This window comes from Lissotriton helveticus, chromosome 7 (genome assembly GCF_964261635.1).
Source record: "Lissotriton helveticus chromosome 7, aLisHel1.1, whole genome shotgun sequence".
Lineage (NCBI taxonomy): Eukaryota > Metazoa > Chordata > Amphibia > Caudata > Salamandridae > Lissotriton > Lissotriton helveticus.
This window is the reverse complement of record NC_136068.1, coordinates 1,163,283,638-1,163,311,622: the sequence shown is the minus strand read 5'-3', so window position 1 is coordinate 1,163,311,622 and position 27,985 is coordinate 1,163,283,638. Positions and strand designations below refer to the sequence as shown.

The 27,985-nt window shown below is 42.9% G+C and overlaps 1 protein-coding gene across 1 annotated transcript in view; it reads right to left on the bottom strand.

Moving 5' to 3' along the window:
• Nucleotides 1-27,985, bottom strand: part of RGS9 (regulator of G protein signaling 9) — a 946,886-nt gene that overhangs the window by 139,656 nt on the left and 779,245 nt on the right. The window contains exon 17 of the mRNA XM_078650792.1: nucleotides 6,843-6,957. Coding sequence (XP_078506918.1) covers nucleotides 6,843-6,957 — 115 coding nt within the window. The remainder of the gene's footprint in view (nucleotides 1-6,842; nucleotides 6,958-27,985) is intronic.

Here is a 27,985-nt window from a genome sequence, read left to right as displayed (position 1 = left end):
CTGATTTCCAAATTGCAATTCTTTCCGAATTGCAAATCGGTATTCCAAATGTATTAAACTCATTGAGTATCATTTAGGGATTCCTTGCGGGTCACAAATCGACCTACCTCATGAATATTAATGAGGTTGACTCAGTTTGCAACTCATTAGGCATCAAAGCCATCACAGGGATGATGGCCTTCTGAGGTCAGCAGACCACCATCTCTGTAAATGTTTTTTAATAAAGCAATCTTTCTTTTAGATGCAGCCGTTGCTTTAAAGGAAAACGGGATGTGTTTAAAATGAAAAAAATGAAACCTTGAAGTTTAATTTTTTAAGGGTAGGTAGTGGTCCATAGAACCACTGCCTGCTCTTAAAAAATATTTTATTTACATTCTCCAAAGGGAAGGGGTCCCATGGGAACACCTTCCCCTTTGCGAATGGGTTACCACCAGTTTTAAACTGGTGGTAAAGTATTACTGTTTTCGAATGAAATTTGGTCGCAAATCAGTAACACATACCATACCAACAGGGTATTTGAAGGGAACACCCTAAGTACACCCCTTTCAAAAACCAAATCACAAAAGCATAATGTGATTCGGTAACAATTTACAGAATCGCATTTTGTACATTTAGAAAAGCATTATTCAGAGCGCAAATGGCACAATTCAACAAATCGGGCCTTTTGCGACCAGAACAATGCTTTGTACATCTGGTGCTTAGTGATATGACTGACCTGGTACAACTTAATGCTCCTTTCACTGAAGCTGGTACTCAGGGTGTGAGGGAATAGTGCATGATTTGGCTATTGATAAGTATTCATCATTCTTGAGATCTGACCTTTTCAAGACCATGATTGGCTTCCACAATGGACTTCCATATGTGAAAGGGATACCATTAGACCCAATTTTGTTTCAGAATAGGGTTCCCAAATAACGTAAAGTCACCAAGATTGCAATGCTCCTGCTCTTAGTTTTCATTTAACCAACTACTCCATTATGGGAGTTGTAAAGAGGCTTACTTAAGTTGATCCAAGTAAACTAACACTTGAAAACAATGATTTGTGAAAGAAAAGCCTAAATGTGGATCAGTTTTCTTGGTGTTATGATTTCATCTGAAGATTTTGCATGAAAGGAAGATCCTTTCTCTAAGGCAGAACAGTGTATTATCACTAGCGTTAGTCAAGTTTACAGGAATCTGGTCTGCCCTAAAAGCAAGACATGAGCACAGACTGTATAGGGACCAGGAGTACTAAATATTGGCAAGGCTCTCTTTTACCTCTCTATTTATATTCCCACAACTCTGGACATTAAACACTTATAGGTGTAGTTTTTGTGGGCTGAGTGCTCTCTCATTTCAGATTTCTCACTGCAATATATTGTAATTAATTGTTTAGCGTTAGGAGGAGACATAGGAAGCACATGAACTTCCCGACTTCCAAATGGAACACAACTCTCTGAGAAATACTGTGCATCTGGGAGCTCTGGGAAACTCTGCAGGTTCCACCTGAAAATACAGACTGAAAAGCAAAGACTGTATGTGGTAGACTGCAACAATAAAAACTGTATGTTGCATAATGCAAAAATAAAGACTACATGCTGTCAAATGAAAAATAAATACTGCATGAGGTGTAAACAGGAAACATAAAGACTGCTTGTTTTAGAGTGCAACAATATAGTCCTTAAAAAGAACGTCTACAAATATTTTTACCATATGAGAACATCTGTATCAAGACAAAGGATCTGATTTATTTTTTGGCAGGCATTGCGTTATCCATCAGGGAGATGGAGTAAATTACTATGTCGCCCTGACAGAGGTGCCACCTGCCAAATTTACAAATGACGGCCACGCTGGCTGCCGTTTCTAAAGCCTTGGCAGGAACCACCAACACTGCAGTTCCTGTCAATACAGTTTACAGTTTGGGGCGTGCTTTATCAACATGACATAGCATAGCATCAAACAGCTTTCTTTGTTTTTTTGAAAAGCAAAATACTGAAGTGGGATTTTATTTTTGAATATAAAAAATAAAATGCTCCCCTCACCATAGGAGTTGTCTCCCAAGGTGAGGGGTGCATTTAACGTTTTCACTTCCCTTTACCACCAGTGTTTTCCTGACGGTGATGGGCAATGAAAACTGACCCCTAATTCCACCTATCTAAAATAGGTGGGTGAAAATTGAGGTCAGCGGCAGGGCCGTCAGAGAGGTTTATTCACAGGAGAGATTGAGTAGTTTATGCCATTATTAAACCTAAGGTTCACCGGCATATAAATTTGGCAGGCGTACCATTATCATGGCAGTATAGAAACTTTGTTGCCATTGCGATGGAGTATTAAACCACCAAGATGTAAATTGGCTCCAAAGTCACATTCTAACTCTTCTACAATTGTGTTAAAGTACTATTCTGACTCCAGACCTAGCAGAGATTCAGGAAAGCACTTCATGTTGGGATAGGGTGCACAGAACATTTCTTCAGCTAGATATTATCGCATGACAGTTATTTTTACAGTCTTCTTCATTGAGTCTTTATTTTCACATTCTATGTACTTTGGCAAGAAGGTGGAGTTTTGTTGTGAGAAGTTAGTGAAACCCATTAAAAGGGTATCACCTCCAATTCTTATCCTGGAGGAGAGGAGAAACATAGGTCCATGTCTCTAATGAACTACATAGGGGTAAATGCTCTATCTACCAGACATTGGTATTTTAAATGTCTCCTACAACATCTAGGAAATCTGTTTAGTACAAAAGAATTTAGCAACATATTTTCCCCAGTGTGCAGGATCTTATTCTAGTGGGGCATTCATGTGCTACCATGTTCGAGGTACTATCAAGTAAAAAAGACTTGCACTCAGGGGTCATCCTACAATGTGCCGGGAGGAAATCCAGTGTATTTAGACCTCCTCCTGCAAAACGCTGGTGCCAATCCAGTGCATTTAGATCTCCTCCTACAATGTGCCGTGGATCAATCTTGTGCATTTAGATCTCCTCCTACAATGTTCCGAGGATCAATTTAGTGCACTTAGACCTCCTCCTACAATGTAATAGAGTGCAATGCAGTGTTCAGGATGTGGGCAACCTAGAAGATTTATCTCTCCTCCTAAAATGTGTCAGGGTGCAATCCAGTGCATTTATATCCCCTCCAACAGTGTGCTGGGGACGATCCTGTGTATTTATATGTCCTTCTCCAAAGTCCAGGGGAGCCGGAATCCATGCATTTATATCTATTCCTACAATGTGCAGGGGGAGCAAACAGTGCATGTCTATCTCCTCCAATATGCTTGAGGAAATCCAGTACATTTAGACTTTCTCATACAATGTGCAGGGGGTAATCCAGAGCATTTATATCTACTTGTACAATGTCCAGGTGGTAATCTAGTGAATTCAGACCTCCTTCTATAAGGTCCAGGGCACAATTCATTGTATCCAGAGCTGCTGCTACAATGGACAGGGACCCAATCAGCGGCACAGAGACTAAACTATCAATAGGAGCATCCACAAGTCCTAGACATCATCCTACAGTGGACATGGGACCAGTCTAGTGCATTCAGGTATCCTCCTCATTAAGTCTACCTCTGGCCACCCTGGTGCACTCAGACATATGTCGGCAATGTGCAGAACAACAATTTGGCATATTTGGATAGCTTCACAGACTGCCCTGGGACCAATCAGACTAAGAGACATGAAAATAGATTTCCTTCTGAATGTGCAACTTACATCTTTACATCAGATGTAAATACCAATTGCCCAACAACAAACTGTTACAGTGGTGTTTTTCAAAGCGTTTTGTTATATGTGCAAAATGTATACCAGGAACACAGTCAGACAAAAGGTAACTTCAGTGGTGTTCACATTGAAATGACACATTGAAAAGACAGTCAACTCGAATGCAGCCATTTCCTGCAGCTTTGCACTCGTCCTGTATTGACTTGGTGAACTGATGCATAAGGAGGCAACATTGCATGAATAATAGAAATGGGTTAGATTGGAGCCCCAGCTATTAGTGATAGAAGTCCTAAGAAGAAACAATCCACTCAGAGCCCTCAAGAAAAGATATAGAAATAAAACTATCTATTCTCCTCAGATGATCACAAGCTCATGTGACGGAGGCATCCAACGCAGGACCAGGAAGCCTGGATCCTAGCCAAATTTCCAGCCGTACATACAGTGACTCTATTTCGAACTTCTTTACAATAGTTGGTGGATATCCTTAACCTTCACGCTGGATCTACACCCATGGTCCTACATTAGACACTCATTAGGATAAATAGAAAGTTTGGTAGAATACCTGGGCCCAACAGTCTTCCCTGCAGCATCTCCTTAGTCTCTAGACTTCAGTTTGAGAATATACGGACTTCCTCACTCAAAAGCCAGTTGTAATAACCTGAAAATACACCTCCCTCAATGTTGAATACATCTTTGCTTTATCAGCATCACTGACTCCATCTGGCAAAATAAACTATTCCAGCATCACTCTGTAATGCATCATACTTTCCCCTGTACTACAGATTGTGGTAATTGTATTTATAATCCAATTAAAGTCAAAACTAAATTCTCCAACATATAACAGTGAAGTGAGTTCAAACACTCACTCAAATTTCTACTGTTGGAACATTGGGATGACCACGCCTGCCTCTTCTTAAGTGATTGTATTCCCCACTGTTAACATGACTGGTGCTAGTTTCAGGCAAATCTGGGGTCCTTCTGATATATGTAACTCCGCAAGAAAAGGTAAGTGGAAAGGGCATGTGGAAAGAGGGCGGCTGGCATTTGCGAATCAATAAGGGCTTGTGTGTATTAGGGTGTTCCTTTCTTCTCTCTCTTGGTATCAGTGCTAAATCAAAGTCAACATGTTCAATACCAACAATAGGTCTACTTTTGTTTTATAATTAGGGTCCTACCAAGGACCATTTGGGAAACTATCTGCTTTCATGGATCCCCTTCCAAATCCATGGCCATTCTGAAGAATGGGGAGACTGAGCCTTAATGGGATTTTTCCTTTTGTCCCTGTACCTGCATAAACCTTGTTTAAATATTGCAGTGCACTTACTCCTTTTTACTAGGGGCAAAAATAAGGAGACAATTTGACTGTGTATCACTTGGACAAAATATTTCCACCAAATGGGATTTCCTGTCACAACATAATGTACTTTGTAGTACTTTAGCCCAATTGGTTTGCTCATTGTGAAACAGAACTATCATACCAAGAATACTTTCTTTTTCACCTAGAAGTCATTGAAAGGAAACCAATGGTCTAATTTAGAGTTTGACAGATAGCTACTCCACCACAAACTTGACGGATATCACATCCATCCTCTTAGAAGTGCCTTATATACAATGGCTCTTGTGATACAGCAGGTGAGATATATATGTCACATTTTGACGGAGTATCCCGTTCGCCAAACTGTAAATCAGGCACTTTATCCATGCAAGGCCATTTGCTCATCTGCACTAATGAGGATCGGAAACTCACTCCCTCCCACTAGAGTAGTGGCAGAAAGGGACACTACTCTGCATTCCTAGTGCCGAAGGGGACCAGTAAATGAAGGAGTGCGGCAATGGAAAAGCGACAGCCATGCGATCACCTCTTACAGGGTCGGAATTAATATAGAACCAGGCCTTTCATCATACGGAGCAGTCCAAGAGATAGTGAGAAGTGTGCACAGAAAATTTTCTAGCTTCCTTAAACCTATAACATCTCAAGATATTAAAAGGTATAATCTTTTATACAGGATGGTGTGTGAACGTTATCATTACATGACCGTATGCACATGATCCCTAATCATTGCAAAAATGTGTTGCCCCTTTTCTGATTAATTCTCAGATTAGTGCAGTTGTGCTGTAGTTGAAGGGGTCGTTTATGATCATATGGTGTCTCCCTCCAGCAGGTACTGTCTTTCAAAATGTACTGAAGGGGATACTAGATTGCCATACAGCCAAAGTAAACCCCTCCGGCTGGATCTCCCACAGAACATCAAATCCCTCAAGTGACATCCCCTATCGAACCTTAGCCAGTACGACTCCACTCCCCCACTGAACTTGTTTATGTAACTGCAGCAATCAAGAAAGATGTATGTCATGGAGGACAGCAGACTTGAGCAGCCCCAGCCCATGCAGTTAAGTGTGGTGGGGCTGAGTTGGGGGGGATTTCGACAGACGGCGACAAGGGAAAATTAATTCTTTTTTTAATTTTCCCTCATCGTCAACTGTCGAAATCCCCCCACCTGTCCCCACCGCTCTTACCTGCATGGGCCTCCACCGGACTTGAGCCTTATACAGAGATTATTGGTTAAAATAAGCTTTTTATTCCATTATCTATAGCAGCTGTGGTCTCTTTCCCTTCAATCTTTTCAGCTTCACTTTGCCCTTCCAGTGCTTGATATCACTTCTTCATGGTCCAGAGTAGTGCCTCCTTGAATCCAACCAACAGGCCTCTCTATAGGACCCCTCCTTTCTACCCCATCCTTTCTCCTCAGGAAGTGTACCCTCAGTTATTGTTTATATCCCCACAGATCTGCACAGTGTAGAAGCCATGTATTGCACCTCCTGCCTCTCTGAGCAGTACCTACACTATTGACCGACCTAATACAATACTAAGGCATCTCTCTGGTTACCGACGCACCCCTTTGTCACCTGATGATCATGACGTCTGTGGCACAGGTGCAACAGAGAGAAACAGGCCTAATGGCATGGTTTCTTCAACTCACTCAGGTAATTGCCCTTCTCCTCTGCCCTCCCTTGCCTTCCACGCCAGACCCCCATACAATTCTTGAGTTGCCATTCATTGCCTCGACACTAGGGGGTGCTATGCTGCTTGTTTGGGGGGCTCCTGCTTGAGGGCGCTCCTGCGGTCTAGCTTGCTCATAACCTGGGTAATGTCCACTGTGTTGGCAGCCTCCTTGGCCCTGGCCTCTTCTTCCAGCTGTCTCAGGATCACTGGACTGGGACTGGAGCGGCGGTGGCGGCGCATGAAGGGGAAATTACTGCAAGAGAAAAAGAAACAAGAATTAACTGAAACAAGCAGGATACGTTTGATATTAAGAAAAGCCATCTCACACACTGCCCACAGTTTGGCCTCAGTCCCTATACACATAAAGGTGTTCAATAAGCAGAAGCAAATGGCTCGAGATCTCCACCAGCAGTTCAAAGTATATTCACGGAGGAGCAAACAATTTTCCTAATTTTAGTCACAAGCTTGAATATCCTGCGCTGCTTTTGTTCAGCAATAGAATTGTAAAGAGCGGGTGCTACCCTTCATCTTCCAATTGCTAGGCATACTCTGGGGAAAAAAGTCAACAAAACTCGTCCACATTGGCATTATCATCTTGTTCTATACAAAGAGGGGCTGGATCAGTTTCAGGGTGCAGTGGGGTGGTCTGACCCAGGGAATCTATGCAGTTTACTGAAGCCATCACATTGACCGTAGATACAGAGACCTGCTGGGTGCAGGAGGAAACACGGTCTAAAAGTGGCCTGGTATCGAATGAATAATATATTTCACATCTCTAATATTTACAAAGAATTTCAAAATAAAGCATGCGTTTTACCATTCTGTCTGTGCCATATGTGTTGGATGAAAACCGATATATGTTTAACCAACTTTGAAATATCTGGTTAATTCAACAATAGGGCGCGGCTAGAGCGTGTTTCCTGCTGTACCAAGCACTCCTCTATATGTATGGTAAGTGAGGTGTCTTCCTTAGGCGGCAAAACTAGCTCAGCATTTATACATCGTCGCTTTTCTTTGGCTCACTGTGCCTGTATATGACTTACCTTAGTATTCCCTATCCCCTGCAGTACCAAAATATGCACTTTGAATGCCAACCGAGAACTGATGTTGAAATGATGCTAAATATGTCCAACAATTTCTATATTTGACACTCTTTATTTGCTTTCAAATAACACATAAGACCCAGATACTGACCCACCCCGCATACCCTTCCAGTAAGAGGTCACTTAACAGGTTCTATGCAATTAGATCCTGGTCACTATTGTCCTATTTCACCATATGTATCAGTTATTTCAAATACCTACTTAATTATCGTTTTCTCCCATTGCTGTATTGTTGGAGCAACTCCCTGATCTATCCGAGTGCATTACATGTATTCGATACTACTACAAGGCCCACTTCCACTATTTTCCACTTTGACACTTTTTCTTCTGGGGATTAAACCGAGCAAACTCGTTTGTATTATTGGCTGCGGCCTTATATTCAGCATAGTTTGTCAATTGCGTCCATCCAGAAACTCTGGGCCTCGTTTATGAAAAGTAACGCATCGCTGCGTGAAAACATCGATGCGTCACTTCTCACTGCGCCCTCCTTGCGACACCAATGATGCGTCATATTTACAGTATGACGCATCATGGCGCAAGGAGTTACAGATACGTCAGTATTTCTGACGTATCTTTATGGCGCAAAAGGGACGCATTGCTGGAGTGTGTCACAAAAGTGACGCATCTCCAGCAATGTGTCCTTTCACATGGGGCAAGCCCCATGTGAAAGGGCCTCAATCAAATTGACACATTTGTGTCCTAGAAGTGGCGCAGTGAAATCTTATAGATTTCACTGCGTCACTTCAATGACCCTTTCTTGCGTCAGAATGGGCCCCCCCTGCATACATTATACCTGGCGTAGGTATAATGTAGCGCAGGGGTTTACAAAGTGATGCATCTACCTAGATGCGTCACTTTGCAAATATGGTGCAACAAGGCACATTTTTGATGCTGCTGGTGCGTCACAAAAAGTGACGCACCGGCAGCGTAAAAGTGGCGCAAAGCCGCATAAATTAGGCCCTCTATATCTCTGGGCATTCCCACCACATATTTCTGTATGTACCCACATTAAAATTCTGGCATACATCTGTCTTACTCCGATTAATCCTATGTAACTGCTGCGGGGCTTAAATAACCTACAAATACATTTTAAATTCATCAGCGTTAACCTGCTATTGCGGCTGACTTTCTTGAAACTTTAAAAGCTACGAGCTTTGTCCCTCCAGCTCCTCTCCCATATCTCTGCCCCATCGCATCCTGGTCTTATCCAATGTTTGTCTTGTTGCTGCAGAAGCACCACATAAAACCTTGATGTGAATACCCCCGTTCCCCCCGCCCCACTTGCATGCCCATCAATGCTTGGATTAGAATATGAATTCCGGGCTTCTCGGGAAATTCGGGCAATATTTGTCTAATGGCTGCTACCAGTCCGGCATATAACAGAAATTTGGAGTTGTCAACCCCTCATTTTTCACAAGAGGCCGCACACCTCAACAATCTATCCTCCTCGTAGAAATCTCCTACGCATTAAGGTTTCCCTCCATAGTCATTATCTTTTATAAATCTTCGCAGACGCAAACACACCGCCATGTGCTACGGTACCAGCTGCAGCATGTACATCTGTTTCTCTAGTTTGAACGCATGAGTCCATACTGTCATAATGGTCTATAAATGCATTTGTAAGTGTGTGAGCATCTCCGCGACATCAGGGGAACTATTAGTACAGTAAATTGTATAATCTGCTGTAGTATACTACATTGCGGATCTTGATTTAGTTACTACATCCAGGGAACGACGTATTGTAATTTTGTTGAACGATGGTGCGTCCTTAAATTGGGGATCACCCTACCACCTCTTTCCCATGGAATCTTTAGAACGTCCAGACAAACTTTTTCTCTGAAGCTTTCCCAGTATAATAACTCATCTAACTTACATAAACAGGATTCCATTATGCACACAGGCATATGTTGCAGCCTCTAGATCACTCTATATACACCTGATAAATTGTGGCCAGTAGGGCATCATTTTAGGGTGCTTTCTTGTCTTCATATGCTGTATCACCTACCTGATACCTACCACATCTATTGGCATATTAACATTCTTTCTCATCTCCTCCTCCAATGTGGGTAACTGGACCTCTTCCAGTAGGGCACCTATGGCTTCATCATTCTCTATTGCTGTCTATCATACACTGCCACATAAAATTCCTCAAATCATTGAAAGATGGAATCCTGATTCATAAGAGTGTACCCCTTCTTGTTCTTGATTGCTACCACCATCTTCTTCTGCCTTCCTCTATTCATCAGCCATGCCACTAGGCAACCGGCTTTATCCCCTTGTTCATTTTGTAGCTCATTGTATATTCTGCTGTTATGTGTGCCTAATATTCCCCGCTCTTGCTTTAGATTTTCCATTATTACCCTCAGGGCATCCCAATTCTCTGGCTCCATTACCGTTGGTTTATTTATGGCAGTTGATGGAGCAGGGTTTTGAGAAAATAAAACCTACTCGGATTAACTCCCCAGTAACTTTTATTAATGGTGTGTTGTGAAAATTAACGTGCACAAACACAAAAATACGGAGAAATGCTTTGCGCATGCGTGCATTAATGAGGAGACTAATGCATGCCAGACTAGGTCGCATTTGCGTTCTGCTTTTAAATATAATAAAATAATGCTACTTTTGCACATTCATGCTCTTTCTAGGAACATACAGCCTGATTCATGTAGGTAAATTGCACTCGCAAAGGGCCAGATTCTGAGAATCTGGCCCTTTGCGAGTGCGATTTTTGCATTTGGTATTCATGATACCAAATGCAAAAATCGCTATGTAAGAATTCGCATATTTGCGTGGAATGGCATTTAAGGAATCTCTAATAGAGATTCCTCAAATGCTATTCATGACACAAAACAAAATAGCGATTTTGGACTTTTGGGGCCGCTATTTACCGAGAGGTCAGACCTGTCGGTAAATAGCAGAAACTCAGAAAAATGCTTTTAAAAGCATTTTTCTAAGTTGCATGTTGCACACACACATGTCCTTTGGACATGTGTGCGCGCAACACCTGTTCAAATGTGCATTTTAGGGGTGCTACAGGGCGTCCTTTGGACACCCCTGGCACCCTTAAAATCGCTATCTCATTTGCGAGTAGCAAATTGCTACTCGCAAATGAGGGATACTCCCCATTCATTCCTATGGGCCTCTTGGCCCATAGGAATGAATGGGGAGTATTTGCGAGTAGCAAATTGCTACTCGCAAATAAAGAACATGTAGGAATCGCTATTTAAGTAGCAATTCCTACATGAATGCCGTTTTGCGTGTCCTCAATAGCGAATCGCTATGATTCGCTATTAGGGCCACGCAAAACGGATTGTACATGAATCAGGCTGTTACAGTTATGGTGGTGTGATAGAACACCCTCCAAATCAGCCAATGAGAGACTGAGTTTTCGTAAATGTTTCAACAAGTGTGGGTTGGTCATGTAGGTTTTAGGGTAAAATTGAGGTGCCATAGGGGGTGTGGTGAAGGTGCGGTTGGGAAGAAGCTTAGAGGGAGATCGTCGCTGTCCGTTGGTTTGCTGAGGCCTACCTGTTTTCCTGTTCCTAACCTGAAACCAGTATCCTAATACATTTTGTTCCCTGAATCTGTCTCAGGGGACCTCCTACTCTCCCTGTGGCCAAGGGGTGGTATTTCTCTATTTCTTTAGGATAGTATTAGCTAAATGTTTCATACTTTGCATAATCAATTACAAAGTTTTTTGTCTCTGAAACTTTTGTCTCTTCGGCTATCCACTCCTTCAGGTGCATTTATTCATTTTGATATGAGTTTGACACTGTTTGCATTGATAAATGTTTTCTCTCTCTCTGTGATTAATGCATTGTTTGCCTTGTGATTCTGTACATGTTGAGCTCTTATTTTCTACATTATTTGGTGATAAACATAACTAACCTTACACCGAGTTTGTGGTTATTCAGAAATTATAGATAGATAGTTATTATTATTACCATCAACTTCTCAACTTTAGGTCCATAGACCACAGGAAAAAAGTTGATATGCTTTCTCAGTATGGTATTTAGAGTGTTAGATTATGAGTCTGTATAATGAACAACATTCCAGCAGATTATTTGGGTAAAAGTGTAGGGGCCTGTTGTTGATGTGCTCGTTATTGATTATCGATCCCTGATTGGCGCTGCATCACAGTGACCTGTTCCACTAATTTATTTATCATATTTAAGAGGTTGAGTCCATTGCTTTACCCCCGTACATGAGCACAATACTTATCACTATTCTTTGAACTATATTTATAATATGAAACTAAGAGTGTCAACATTATAATCAAACTCCTCTGACATAATTCTGTAGTGTCCTGTGTGTCTTCATCCCCTGTATCTCTGAGCTCTTGGCTAAGAGTGAATAATGATATAACAGAATGGTGATTTGTGTGCCTGGAGGGTAAGTCTCTAGATAGTTATATTTGATATTTAATGAGGGGACACACTGACTACAGCTATGTACTTGATGCTGTACCTAAGGGTCTAACATGTAAAGGAAAAAGATACTCTCCTGACTCATTCTTGAAGAACCTTCCTTCCGACAGAACAAATTCAAGGTAGATGACAGCTCTGAATTGACAAATAAATTGAATATAGAGGCATGAGGCAAGGACTGCGGGCTGGCTTTAGAATTTTGCAGACAGAGCTAGCAACGTTTCCATAGCAGAGTACTTTATTTATGCCTTGGCAAAGGTACTATGCCAGCCAAATTTAGAGCTGTCCGCCAGCCCAATGGACATCTTTTACACTAACAGGAAATGCCATCACAGTGGTTCTTGTAAATGCAGTGTGTCGTGCGGCTCCATCAACATGACAGCGCCGCACTAGCATTTTATTTTTGATTTTCAAAAACAAAATCGAAGCAGGATTTTGTTTTAAAAAATAAAAAAAACAATGACCGCTCGCCACGGGAGATTTCATACCAGGGAAATTATTTCATGAACTGCCTTACTCTGTCAAGCCATTGGAGGGGTATGTAGGCAGGTGAGACGGAGTTTGTAAATCAGTTGGGTAGACCTTCAGCTTGGCGGAGAGGGTACTCCATCTCCTTTACAATAGAGTACACTCTCCGCCAAACTCCAAATCGTGCCTGAGTCCCTTTATGAAGCCATGAAACTCCAAGATAATATGCCATAGCTAATAATGTACCCATGGTGTGTTCTTCCTTAGTTTCAATGTGCATCCAACTGTACCTGCATTAGACCGCAGAAGCAAACGGCTTGATGTGATATAAGTGGGTATCTAAAGCCACAAACAAGCCAAAAGTGGAACAGTTACTGTTAGACCATCACTACTCGCTTGTCATTAGTTGCTGTATTTTCGTATTAAAGGTGTGTTATCATGCAAGATCATGCTTATAATTAAAAAATAATGTTCAGCCATGTTATTGAAATATAGCACTCTGCACAGATTATAAGCAAGCATCCACATGTATAATGTTGCTGAGGTAAAAATCCAATCTTAGAACACAAGCTGATTCAAATGGACGTTCCTGGTTGGAAGATGACCACATTTCCATCCTTAAGAAGGTATCTCTCAGTTTATGCCACGCCTGAGTTCTACTTTCCATGTTGATATGACCCCGCTGTTGGACATTTAACAATTTAACCTAATATTTATAATCCAACCGCTGAAATGAGAAGGGTTTAGGGTTGTAAAATGTATACTGTTGTTGTGGTGAGTGATTCAGTGCTGTGCCACTAGTAGAATCAGCAGATACTATCTTCATTCTACATAAGTGTTAGATCTGGGGGTCTCTAGTTGGCAATGGTATTCACCTTTGTCCAAATAGGGAGCCTTACTTCTAAGTCAGGATAAGGGGATTACACTCCTTGATAACCCCTGCTCACCACCTTGGTAGCTTAGCACGAGCAGGCAGGCTTATCTCAGAGGCAGTGTGTTAAGCATTTGTGAATATACACAGTAATACAGTGACAACACTACAGATGGACACAACACAGGTTTTATAAAAATAAGTATTCTTTATATAGACTAAAACACAAGACCACAAATGACAAAAATCCACAATACAACACTTAAGATTACTTAAACGATGATTAAAGTTGCTTAGTTCAAGTTGATGGTAAATGCGACAAAGTTCTCAACAAAGTACCTGGATGAGTAAAGCAAAGTAAACAAAAGGCTCGCAAAAGGGGAGATGTGTTGGTTCCGTGATCCGGAGGAGATGATGCGTCGTGCCTCAATGCTTGCGCAGAGTAGGGGATGCGTCGTGATCCTTACCGGTTCGGAGGTGATGCGTAGAATCTCGGCCTGCGGGCCCATTGCGGTGCGCAAGATGGCGCCTTGATGCAATGCGATGATCCAGTTGCGATGCGAGAAGATGGCGCTCTTGATGCGACGATGCGATGACGATGCAATGATGATGCGATAACGCCCTGGCAGTCTTGCGACGACTGTGTACTTTGGAGCCGCAACAGGCCCTGAGACACGCTTCTCCGGTGATGCGATGGCGACTCTCATAATGGCGTCACGCTTCTCAGGTGATGTGACAGCAGGCAGCTTCGATGAACACACGCTTCCAGGGAGATGCGGCGAAGGCTCGCTCTCCAGCGATGCGATGATTTCAGATGCGGCAGTGACATGCTTCTTCTCAATGCGTCGCGCTTCCAGCTCCCAGCGGCACGCAAGTGTCAGGAGTCAGAATTCCCAGCAAGGAAATTCAGTGGGGAGCTGGAGGTGAAATCTTTTATCCCTGAGACTTCAGCCGGAGGCAAGCACAGCTCAAGCCCTTGGAGAATATTCTGTAAATGAAAGTCCTTACAAAGTTCCTTCTCCTTTCCCTTGGCAATGAAGCAACCACTGCAGGCCAACCCAGCAAACAGCACACTGGCAGAGGGGCAGTACATCTCCTGCAGCTTCCTTGGTTCTTCGCCTTGCAATGGCAGGCCTGAGACACACTTTACAAGCTGCTTCTGTGGGTGGCACAACCAGTGCTGCAAGCCCACCAACAGCATTTAATTTACAAGCCCTGGGCACACATGGTGCACTGTACTAGGGGCTGACAGTCTGTGAACCCGGCTGTGCAACACAGCTGGGTTGGAGAAAAATAAGTGCACGTCTGTTTGACCAGCCTAAGAGGGTCAGCCAAACCGACATGGGCACTTTACAGTGCATCTACCACTCCTCCTTTCTGCCATGCTCCCCCCCACCTAAAACTTCCTGGCACAGTCAGTCAGTAGGAAAATAATGATAATATTATTTTATTATCATATTATTTTTCGCTGACTGACTCAGTGGGGCGACGCTCCTCCGCCATCAGGGAGAAGCCGCTCCTGCACCCTATGTATGAAATACTCGACATGGCATATCAAGCTGTTTTCCTGAGAATTTGTCTGCAGTAGAAAAACATTTGTGATTACACTATCTCCCTACTAAGGAAACTAGTATATATGTCCTAATTTCATGTGCTGTCTGCGGAGGTGGTGATGTAGTAAGTTGTGCTGCTTTGGAATGCAAGATGCATGAATGTTCGGTGTGCTTGGTAAACTCTGACACAAGTTTCAAACCAAGGTGTAAGGGTGCCAGCACGTGGTGGCGCATGTATGCACTATTTTTGTAACAACAAAAAGACAGAAATTGTGATATTTATTACCAGAATTTTGTGCATATTCTGCACCAGTTTGTCTTTTAATACAAGCCTCTAACAATAAAAGTCCAGGTGTCTAGAATGAGTGCTCACTCTTGAGAAAAGGTGAGGGGGAACCTAAGAAACAACCCACAGACTCTGACAGGTAATGTTCAGTGCTAACTTGGATAGCTTCCAGGCAAGTTTAGGAGAAGGTCATTGAGCACCACTCTATTTTCCCTGCTCTGCCATGTAAGTTGATAAACCTTTGTTGCCTGAAGGCTAAGAGAAATCTACCAGATTTGACCAGTACTGGTCTGGTACCCAAAAACCCACTAACCACCAAGCTGTTGGAGGCCATGAAATCCACTTCCCTAATGGATAATCATCTGCCCTATTTAGAGGTCACCACCCGCCTCAAAAGGATCGCTGTGCTGTGAAGAGAGCTGGTGCTGCAGTAGCATAGCAAATGAAAGTTTCCAGTGCAGGCACTACTTTAAAAGTGCCTGTCCTGCAAACTTGTTTGTATCAAGAAAATAAACTCCCAAAGCAAGAGTTGCTTTCTTAATAATATTTTTTTACTTTCCCCAACATGCTGGGAGTTTATACCATGTGTGTAGGGGTCATTCTACATTGTTCCTGCCTGTGTCTGCAATGTGCTGCAAAGCGGACACAGTAGTGTAAATAAGTGACGGTCAATGTGGCCTGTGACTCTTTGTGGTGGGAAGATCAGGACAGAGGAGCCAGAGGAGGCTCTGTCATCGGAAACACAGTGCTTCCCCTGATTCTGACCAGAGAACGGCAACTGCGAGTTTAGCAGGGCAGGAGCACTGCAGGTTTACAGTGGCTTCTTCTTAGGTTTCGCCTAGGCAGCACTTGCGCTGTCTCTTTGAGGCATGCTGTATTTAGGATATGTAGATAAAGCTCCACTCACTTACTACCGATCTTTTTTAAATGGCTCCTGTCACTGTCCATTGTAAATGGTGGCTTTTCATTGGTCATTAGGCTTTGTAATCCCCCCTTAGTACCGCCTTATCTCTTCCATGAGAACACCCCCGGTTACATATGTTGTTACGCCCTAGGTTTTAATTACAGCCTCAAGGCACTACTATCTTAAAGGCCTTCAGGCAGGACACTCACTTAGTCCTAAACTAGATTGGCAGTGATTACTTTACTCGCTAGCACATCTCACATTCGTATTAGACCTTCTATAAATTTCCCTTCATCAGCTCCACATAGAGTACAACCTAATCTGGAATTAATATAATAATTATTTTGTCACATTTCAAAACTACTAATTGTATACATGGGCATAGCTATTTGAGTGTACTCGTGGTACTGTCTTGCATGCAATGCATTATGGGTAGGGTGGATTTACCATATCTTCAAAGTTTATGATGCTCACTAGGGACCTCTAGGCACAGCTTGTGCTACTGCACCTAGACAAGCAGTGATGGTGCCTTGCTCACTAGGCACATCTAGGTGCAGCTTGCTGTACTGCACCTACCACATCTCATTTATATTAAACCTATAAATTTCCCTTCATCAGCTCCATATAGAGTACAACCTACTCTGTAATTAATATACTAATTATTTGTCACATTTCAAAGCGACTAATTGTATTTGTACTTTGTACTTATAGTCGCTGCTTATGAGAAGCAAGGCTGGCAGTAACTGTGCCTCTTTTACTGTCAGCCTTGCTGTTTATAAGCAAGGACTGTAAGCACAAAGTGCATGTTTAGGCACCGCTTGCAGGTTTTCAAAACATAAATAAAAGACATTGTCATTTACAATGGCAATAGCTCTAATTCTCGAAATACGCAACCTATTGCATTGCAAATGCTTGTTGTCAGCAATGTTAAGGGTAACTAGAGTAAGGAAATGAGGAAGCTGAGATTCCCAAAAAAACTTTAAATGAGCCCTTATGTACTGCCCAGGAGTACACGTTTCACAGAAATGAAGAAACAACACAGAATCTTCGACCACGTATGAGACTTCAGTGTGACATCACATTTAGCATCAACCAGCGATGGCATCAATGACGTTAGTAATAGTATCATGGACAAGGTCTGTTTTACAAAACAGAGTCTTCAGTGTAGTGTAGGATGCATGAGACATTGGTTGATCTTCCACACAATGGTGAGCACATTCTTTCCATACACTGGGAATGGAATCCATGCAATATGCAATAGTGACAAGTACATGTCCGGCACTCTTCTTTTCTTGCACATAGCCACCTCACTCGCGAGTGCGGAAATTATCCTTCCTCCCATGTGCACTCCCCACACTTCTGCTTTTTGACTAGCTTTGATTAACTTGTACCCAGAGTTTGCTCATGTCTGCATTGAGTCGTCCTCATTTTGTGAGCTGCACTGAAAGTTGAAAACGATTAGTGTTTTATTCCATGTCAGACTGCACTTTACAAACCCAAATGCTATAATACCTCACTGACATTATAACTGCCTGCTTGTGCAATGCTTTAGCTTTGCATGAACAGTAGTGAGTCAGTGAATGGTAACAGGATTTACCAGAGTACAGGTATTTGGCAGGAACATTACACTTGCTGATGGATTAACATGTCTGTATGGGCATAGGTATCTACGTGTACATATTTATAAATCAGGAAATCACCTGCAGAGCATTTACTGCCAGAGATGGAGTTTATTGGTAAATGCTTTAAGATCCTGTACATCAATGAAAGTTGAGAAGTGGGCAGAAAAGCTGTTCCTTGTTGGGCCCCAGTGCTATTTGGGATCTGGAAGCCTCTTTATCAGTCATGTTTAAAGGGATCTGTCTTCTGATGTGCGAAGGAATGATGTTCCAGATGTTGAATGCATATCTTAAGAAGGTATACCCCAATGTTTTTCTCTTTTTTGCGTTTCTGGACATTTGCCAATGTACCGGTACCATGTGTTGCATTGACCTCCGGATATATTCATTTTTGTATGAGGTAGAGAGAGTCACTGATGATAAACGATTTGCAGGTGATGCAATGCTTCTTGGATTGATGTTGGCCTGGGTGTAGTCGGTATGTAACAACTATGGTGATACAAATAGTATTGCATTTCTTGAGCCCTTTGATGAACTATACAGAGTAATCAGCAGCAGCATTCAAAGAGGGCAGGATAGTTTTGGAAATGTTGGCAGCAGGAGGAGTTGCCTACAACCAGATGAAACAGCGATAGTGCTTTGGAAGTGATTCTGAAGAACTCTTCTGGGAGACATGCCTTCATTCCATACAAGATTAATAGCTGGTAACAACCTGTGTGTCTTTCTCGGAAATGTGTGTTTTGAGAGGGATGTCAAACTTGATGAAGAGTCCTAGTGATTTTGTATTTATGGTGTATTTTTGTGTTCTTGGTGATCTGCGGTGGCAACCATCCAGTTTCACACTGGAGAGCCAGTACTAGATTTCGGCTTGGATGTGATACTATTGGCACAGAGGTCGGATCCCATCTTCTGAGAGTTAAACTTTGGAAAGGCTATTGAATTCCAAGACAGTATTTGAGGAAGTCTATATTCTGAACTGTGGAAGGATGTACGTCACAATATCATATACACACATATTGTGTCTTAAATATTGTTTACAAGCATTTGGTCCCACGGTGTGTAGAATTTCTATTAATGGCTCCTTTAGGACAATCTTTTTGTAAATTATATTTAGGACACAATATTTGAGTAAGACAATATTCTGAATATGATAGTTAAGCAGCAAATCTTGAGGAAACATTTTTAAGTCTGTTTGGTTGGCCAGGGCACTATGAGAAGTGCCATGTATACTTTGGACAAATGCAAAAAACAACAAGTGATGGACTGAATGTGGATCAATGTCACACACTCCCCCAGTCAAAAGATCTGGGCCCAAATCCATCGTTTTTTTGCACTCCACACCACCCTGGGTCAGATAATGGCTTTATGCAAATCAGCTCTGACCCTGTTGCCCCATGGGAACAGTCCAGTCCGAACTACAACAGCCATATCTTTCCCAGACCGGAATCAAGCATCCGAGGACCGGACCGGACCGGTTTTGCAATTGCCGCCCTAAGTGCGCTGGGGATGCCCAGACGTGGGTCCCAGGCACTCCACACCACTGGAATCAAGCTAGCCGGGCTGAAGAGAGGTGTTACCTCGAAACCGGTCCGGTCCTCGGATGCTTGATTCCGTTCTGGGAAGGACATGGCTTTTGTAGTTCGGACTGGACTGTTCCCATGGGGCAACAGGGTCAGAGCTGATTTGCATATCGCCATTGTCTAACCCAGGGTGGTGTGGAGTGCAAAAAAACGATGGATTTGGGCCCAGATCTTTTGACTGGGGGAGTGTGTGACATTGATCCACATTCAGTCCATCACTTGTTGTTTTTGCAATTGCCGCCCTAAGTGCGCTGGGGATGCCCAGACGTGGGTCCCAGGCACTCCACACCACTGGAATCAAGCTAGCCGGGCTGAAGAGAGGTGTTACCTCGAAACCGGTCTGGTCCTCGGATGCTTGATTCCGTTCTGGGAAGGACATGGCTTTTGTAGTTCGGACTGGACTGTTCCCATGGGGCAACAGGGTCAGAGCTGATTTGCATATCGCCATTGTCTAACCCAGGGTGGTGTGGAGTGCAAAAAAACGATGGATTTGGGCCCAGATCTTTTGACTGGGGGAGTGTGTGACATTGATCCACATTCAGTCCATCACTTGTTGTTTATGTATATTTTGGACAACACAGCTGGGATATAGAGGTACCAATATGGAGGGGTTGATCTTCAAAGGCTAGGCAGGACAATAACCATCAAAATGTGATGTTGGTGAAATTCATGCATGTTAGGAGGATGTAGATAAGATCTGATTGTGAATGGAGTTCAAGTGGAATGAGTAAGCAGGGGTCACCCCTGACTGGGAGTAGGTAGATGTCATTCACAACTTGGCAGCTAACTGTCTCTGTGAAGCAGTGTGGTCTGAAGAAGGGTTAAAATGTGGACAACGCTGTACATGTAATTGATATGCTACTGGTTTCTCTATTGTTCCAATGAGTCTTCTTGAAGAAATAGGCCAGTGATTGGCTAGGCCATCAAGCCAAGATTAGATTTCTTTAAGAGTGAAAAAGATCTGTCCTGTTTCCTGGATATCTCAGAAGACTCCTTGTCTAAATTAGTTGTCCATTGTGTTGAGAAATGTTATAAGAGCTTCTCGGATGGTCAGAGCCCTTTTACGACATAACAAAGTGGGCAATTATCCAGGGCATCCACATTTCAAGGAACCGTTTCAATCTCAACATCTTTCTGCCTAGCTCTACCTCTGACCAGTCTCTTTAGCTGTCCCTGCATCGATAATCTCTACCATTCTATTGACCTCTTTCTTCACTCATCTAGCTCTTGCACTATCAATCTCTTGCTTTCCATACCTGGTCTCTCCATCCTATATCTTTGTCTCCACTTCTCTGGTCTACATTCCCATAGTTTAACTCTTCACCTCACCTCCCTCTATCTCCTCACCAATTTCTCTCAAAAACACCCCTCTCCACCCTACTTCTACCTAACTTTCTCTCACATCCTTATGCCTCTATCTGCCCCCTATATATCCCTGTATCCTCCTCTCTCGAGCTGTCTCACTCATCATCCCTCTCCCTACAACCTCACTGCTGTTTCCTTCACATCTCCCTACCTTGCTACTCATTACGTCACCTCTCTCTCAATCTCATCTACTTATCCCACCTCTCTAACTTTCTTCATCCCTCTACCTCTCTCTCTCTCTCTCTCTCTCTCTCTCTCTCTCGTTCTCTCTACGTCACCACGATTCCTCAACTTTATCTCCACCTCACATTTCTCTCACTATCTCAGATCTTTCTGCCAAACGTTTTTCTCTGTTTATACCTAATGTCGTCCTTTATCTCAGCATCATTTGCTACTTCACCTCCTCATTTACCATCCCTTTCTTTTTCCTTCCACCTCACCTTTCTCATTACCTTACTCCTTTCTTGCTATGCCTATCTCTCTTTCTTGCCATGTTTAAATCACATTCTCTCCCTCTTCCGCTTGATTTCATTTCACCCTCTCTAAGTCTTCTCTATCTTATTATACATCTCTCTCCCTTCCCTTTCGGTCTCTTCTGCAACACTTTTTCTCTCTTCTGCACCATCCACTTTTACCTCTAGATAAACTTCACCATACCTGTCTCTCCAAACATCACTGCTCGGTTTGCGACTCTATTAACCTCACCACTCTATCCCTACCTTCCATTTCTCTGTATATATTTGACTACCACACCTTTCTAACTGTATACATCTACTTCTCTGTGGCTCTTGCTCAAACCCAGATATCTCTATCTTATTTATCTCTACCTCTGCCCTATGAGAATACCACCACTATCCATTGCTCTACAATTTCTCTCCATATCTCTAGCTCTCTGTACCTCACACCAAAGCCTTACCTGTACTCTCTTTCTGTACTTTCTCTTTCAACCGCTCTGTGGTAACATTTCTCTATTTACCTTACATCTCACCACACCTCAATGACCTTTATTATTATTCTCTTGGATGCAGGGGGATCAGTGGCAGTGATCCTCCTGGACCTTAGTGCAGCATTCGACACGGTGGATCATGCCACTCTTGTCCACCGATTAAGTAGGGTCGGAGTTACTGGCCCTGCCCTGGCTTGGCTTAAATCTTTTTGGGATCATAGAACGTTTGAGGTGGCTGATGGATGTGTACACTCCAGAGCTATGCCCCTTCAGTATGGGGTTCCTCAGGGCTCCTTCCTGAGCCCCACACTTTTTAATGTGTACATGTCTCCCTTGGAAGAAATCGTGGCACCTTTCGGCATAAAGGTAGTCATGTATGCCGACGACACTCAACTTGTCGCTTTAAATCAGTCGGCCCAATGCCTGAACAACTTAGCCGCTTGCCTCCAGGACATATCAAAATGGATGAGTGATTCTCTCCTAAAACTTAATGGGGAGAAAACAGAGATTTTACTACTGGGTGCGCCTTCCAAACTCCCCACTAGGCTTTTGTGACCAACCTGTATGGGAACACCCCCTCCCCAAAAAAGGAAATAAAGAGTCTTGGTATATGGCTCGACCAGGACCTTAGTTTCAAGACGCAAGCTAGGGAAACTGTTGGAACATGCCTTGGCCTTCTGCGCATGGCACGCAAAATCCTCCCCCTGATTCCGCCCCAGTCCAAGAAACTTTTCATACAGGGCCTTAGCATCTCAAGATTGGACTATGGAAACGCCCTGTTCCTGGGGGCCCCAAAACTGGTCACTAACAAGCTCCAACATGTCCAGAATGCAGCAGCTAGGCTCCTTACCGGGACGAAGCCAAGATGTTCAGCAAAACCCACCCTCAAACTCTTACATTGGCTCCCAATCCAAGAAAGAATTATCTTTAAAACCCTCTGCATCTCTCATAAGATCTTCCACGGCAAAAGCCCCCTGATTTTGTCCTCTCTTATTATACCACACAAAGGCAATAGGCAGCTTAGATCCAACACCCTTTCCCTGGCCAGCGTCCCCAGACTAAAAAGGGCACGCTCGGGGGGGCCGTCTTTTCTCTTACAATGCCTCCAAGTTATGGAATGCCCTACCCCTCAATACTCGTAGAGAAACTAACCTACTGGTCTTTCGTAGGCTACTGAAAACTTGGCTTTTCCCCTGAAAACTTTGCCTGGATCTAGCATAGCGAGTGACAGCGCTGGGATGCCCACGGGTAGCTACGCGCTTTAGAAATCCAACTCAAATCAAATCAAATCATTAACTTCACCTCTCTTGCTATGCCAGTCTCACAAATGTTCTGTACATCTGTTGTCTCCTACCCTGTCTCATTTCCATTACTCAGCAACGCTAGGGGTCACTGTCCAGCCATTGTAGCACATATTGAAGGAGGGGGAGGGACAAGACAGGGGGATATAATTATGAAGAAAATGATCAAGTTTCACCTGAGAGAATTATACAAAACCTCAGAGCAGTGATTTTATTTTCATGGTTACAGTAAGCATGCTAGTTGTGACAGAGAGTATGTGATTACAAATATTCACATTTAAATCTACAATAGTGCATATATGTTATTTTAACTTTATGCACTAGTCCACTAAACATCCACTAAGTCACCCTTACAACCAACTCCTGTGCCTCAAGACCACCTAGATAAAACAAGAGGTGAGGATAACCTTTCCATCATTATATGCTCTATCCTAGACATAGAGCTGTGCATAGCAGCAGAATGTTTGCTCTTCTCAATAAAACTCAGTTCATTGATCTCCTTATCAGGAGCATTAGTCTACTGTCTGCCTGGACCTCAATCCAAATATTATCAGCCAGGTTCAGATTTTTGTACACCATTTTTCTTTTTTACAAAGAGCTACGTTCACTGTGCAACAGGATCTTAAACAGCCCCAACCTGCCCTAATGGGTTGAGGGGCCACACACCCTCACTTTTGCCCCAGAGTGTCTGTCAGGCTCATGAAAAGATAGCCTGACAGACGCTCTTTATTTTCAGGTGAGGCAGCCAGAAGCTAGACATACGCTAAATATGCAGGCTTCTGCCGCTCCATGGTAGCTTAGTCATATGGGGAGGGGGCATTTTGCACTTTTTAGTGCATGCTTCCGCTAGGGTTTGTCTGACAGTGGCGGGCATTGAAAAACGTATATATGTCTGTCCATCTAAATTAGGTGAGCAGACATATAGCCAACTCTCCAACGGCCCTTACTCTGTCAAGGCTTCAGAGAAGTTTGACCATGGTGGAGATGGACTAGTCCCCACCACTATGGTCTACCCACATTTAAATCAGGTGAGCAGGGAGGGAACTCTGTTCTTGTTGCCATGGAGTTCCTGCTCCAGCAAAATTTTAAATCAGGCCCTTACTTCCCTCAAACAATGCACCAACTTTACAATAACTTATCCTAATTCTCCCATGAAAATATCTTTAAAATGTACACTAACTTCCCTGAGGTACTGCCCGTAGACACAACTTTTATTTTTTATACAACCATGATTCACAACCAGAATGGAGCTTTATCGGGCCATTCAATCTCCTTACTACAGAAAAGGTCACTTCCATCATGACTATTATACATCTTTGGGCTCCCATAAGGACCCCTATTCTCCCTCTATTTTATATCTTGCATCTGGTGTAACTCCCCCATGATGACTGATTTACTGAAACTACCCTTGACTCAAGCTCACATACCAAAGCCCTAGTAAAAGGCCCAAACATCCCAATATTAAACAAAAACCTTCTGCAGATTCTAACATTATATCCAATTTCAGACCCATCTCTAGATTTTCCGTATCATGCTAGAATAATTGACAAGAATTTGCAATGCGATAGACTCACATTTTTCAGAGTTAGAGCTATTGCTGTTGTAAATGACAGTCTTTTATCTATGTCTTTTGGTTGGATGTGTAGTGGATGCATGAACAAAGACACAACTGCAACACTGTCTAAAGTACTTAGAAGGAGGAATTACCACTATGACCAGAGAAGCAGCTGCAGCATTGTCTAGAAGACTTAGAATAAGGAATTACTGATGAGCCCAGAGAAGCATGTAGCAGCACTGTGTAGAGGACTTAGACTGAGGCAGAACCAATGGGACCAGAGAAGCAGCTAGCAGCACTGTCTAGAGGACTTAGAATGAGGAATTACTGCCAGGACCAATGATGATGCTGCAGCACTGCCTAGAGGTTTTAGAATGCAGAATTACTGGTGAGACCAGAGAAGCAGCTAGCAGCACTGTCTGGAGTTCTTAAAACGAAGAATTACCACTGGGGTCAGAGAAGCAGCTAACAGCACTGCCTAGAAGACTCAGAATTATGAATTACCACTGGGACAAGAGACACAGCTGCAGCACTGCCTAAAGGACTTAATGTGGCGGAGTAACGGATGAGACAAGAGAAGCAGCTAGCATCACTAACCAGAGGACTAAGAATGTGGAATTACCACTAGTAACAGAAACACAGCTGCAGCCCTGCCTAGAAGAATTAGGATTAGGAATTACTGACAAGACGAGAGAAGCAGCTAGCAGCACAGCCCAGATGGCTTAAATTGTGTGAATTTCTGATGGGAACAGAGTAGCAGCTAGAAGCACTGTCTGGAAGACTTAGAAGGAGAAGTTACTGACGAGAGCAGAGTAGCAGCTAGCAGCACTGCCTGGAAGACTTAGAATGAGGAATTACCGACTGGCCCAGAGTGGCACTAGAGGACTTAGAATGAGGAATTACCACTGGGACCAGAGAAGCAGCAGCAGCACTGCCAAGAGTACTTAGAATGAGGAATTAACAACAGGACCATAGAAGCAGCTAGCAGTACTGCCTAGAGGATTAAGAATGTGGAATTACCACTGGGACCAGAGAAGCGGCTGCAGCAATGTCTAGTAGACTTAGGATGAGGAACTACTGACAGGACCAGAGTAGCAGCTAGCAGCACTTTCTAGAGGACATAGATTGAGGAATTACTGGCAGGACAAGAGAAGCAGCTATCAGTACTGCCTGGAGGTCTAAGAATGATGAATTACTACTGGGAGCAGAGAAGCAGTTGTGGTACTGTCTAGAGGACTTAGAGTAAGGAATCACCACTGGGACCAGAGAAGCAGCTGCAGCATTGTATAGAGGACTAAGAATGAGGATGTACCACAGGGATCAGAGAAGAAGCTAACAGCACTACCTAGAAGACTTAGAATGAGGAATTACTGACAGGACCAGAGAAGCAGTTAGAGGCACTGCCTAGAGGACTAAGAATGAAGGATTACCACTGGGACCAGAAAAGCAGCTGCAGCACTGTCTCGAATACTTAGAATAAGGAATTACCACTGGGACCAGAGAAGCAGCTGCAGCCCTGTCTAAAGGACTAAGAATGAGGAATTACCACTGGGACTAGAGAAGTAGCTGTAGCACTGTCTAGAAGACTATAAAACTTTATAAAATAAATTGAAGAATTACCACTAGCACCAGAGACACAGCTGCAGCACTACCTAGAGGACTAAGACTGGGGAATTACCACTGGGAACACAGACACAGCTGTGACATTTGTGACCAGATAGAAAAAAAGATTTACAGCCTGTTTACAAAAACGGAGCATCGGAGCTCTGAGCGAGTGAAACATAATAATAAAAACAGAAGATTTGGTGACATGGAGCTAGAGAGTAAAGTCAAATATCTAACATCCTAACTTTGTGACTATTCAACTCAATCTTCAGTGACCCAAACTATGTATATCATAAATGAAAGCTAAGGTGTGAATGAGAGAACACACATAGAAACGGTCAGTGGGAGGGTAAAGCAGTAACACTGGTCAGCTGCTTGCATTTGCAACATTTTCAGAAGACCAGGCAGGCAATCGGAAAAAATAGTGCGCCAAACGAACTGAAATGGACATAAGTGAAATGAGACCTGTAACAGGGCCAGTTGCTGTGGGAGGGAACAGCAGACCAAAAGAAGGGACAAATGGGCATGGTTTAATATTCAAAAGTAAGGAATTTAAAAAGGCACCCCGATCCACCAATGACAAGCAATTGGCCGGCTTGAAGCCCATGTACTGAATACACCATGCCTCACATAGCAACACATGCGCGCTGCTAGGCTCAACCTACAAAAGCCCTTACATTTGTAACTATCCAATACCTTGAGAATAACACCAATTTAGACCTTCGCACTCAGGTGTTTGCCTAATTGGTCACTGTTATTGAACACATCTGACTATTTCTGGACCAGTGTAAATGAGTCACCCTGGTACTACTCGATCTTTCTGCTGCATTTGACACTGTATCTCATTCCAATCTTATTGTCAGGCTTCATGACATTGGAATCTGCAAACAAGGATTAAAATGTCTGTACTCCTTCCTTACTGATCATACCTTTGCAGTACATTTTTCTCCTTTTTCTTTCTCAGCCATTTCACTTAATTTTGGGGTCCATCAAAGATCATCTCTGAGCCCCACCTTACTTAATATATACGTTTTCCCACTGGCCACCTTAATTATAAGCTTTAGTTGTGATACAGTCAGGTACACTGATGATACACAAATTATCTTCACTATATAATCTGATTTCAAAGATTCTCAGGAAAAACATTAATCCTGCATTGCAGCGGTGGCCAACTGGATGTACTCCAATAGTCTAAAGTTAAGACAAGATGGAGGAGCTCTTGTTAGGTGCAAAGCCTTTCATCTAGTCTTCTGAATGACGGCTACCCAGATTACGCCTGTGCCCCCGCCCTATCGGTTCTACCTGTAATCAGGGCATTATTATGGATGCCAAACTCTCCTTCGAGAAGCATATTAAACATATTGCAGCTACTTACTTCTACTATCTTAGGATGCTGTGTAAGATTATACCTCTTCTACCAATGGATTGTCAGAAGTCAATGGTCCAAGCATTAATAATTTCAGCTTGGGTTATTTTAATTCAGTCTATCTGGAAGCACTACAATATCTTTTGAAAAATCTTCAAGTGGAGCAAATCCCAACAACAAGGCTTAAACTTAATCTTCTACCTTGCACCTCATCTCATTCATCTAAACAATTTACATTGACTTCTATTCCTAAACATCCTATATTCAAACGGTTGTCCCTTACTTATAATGCAATTAACGGTCAAGGCCTTGTGTTTCTATTTAATAAATTT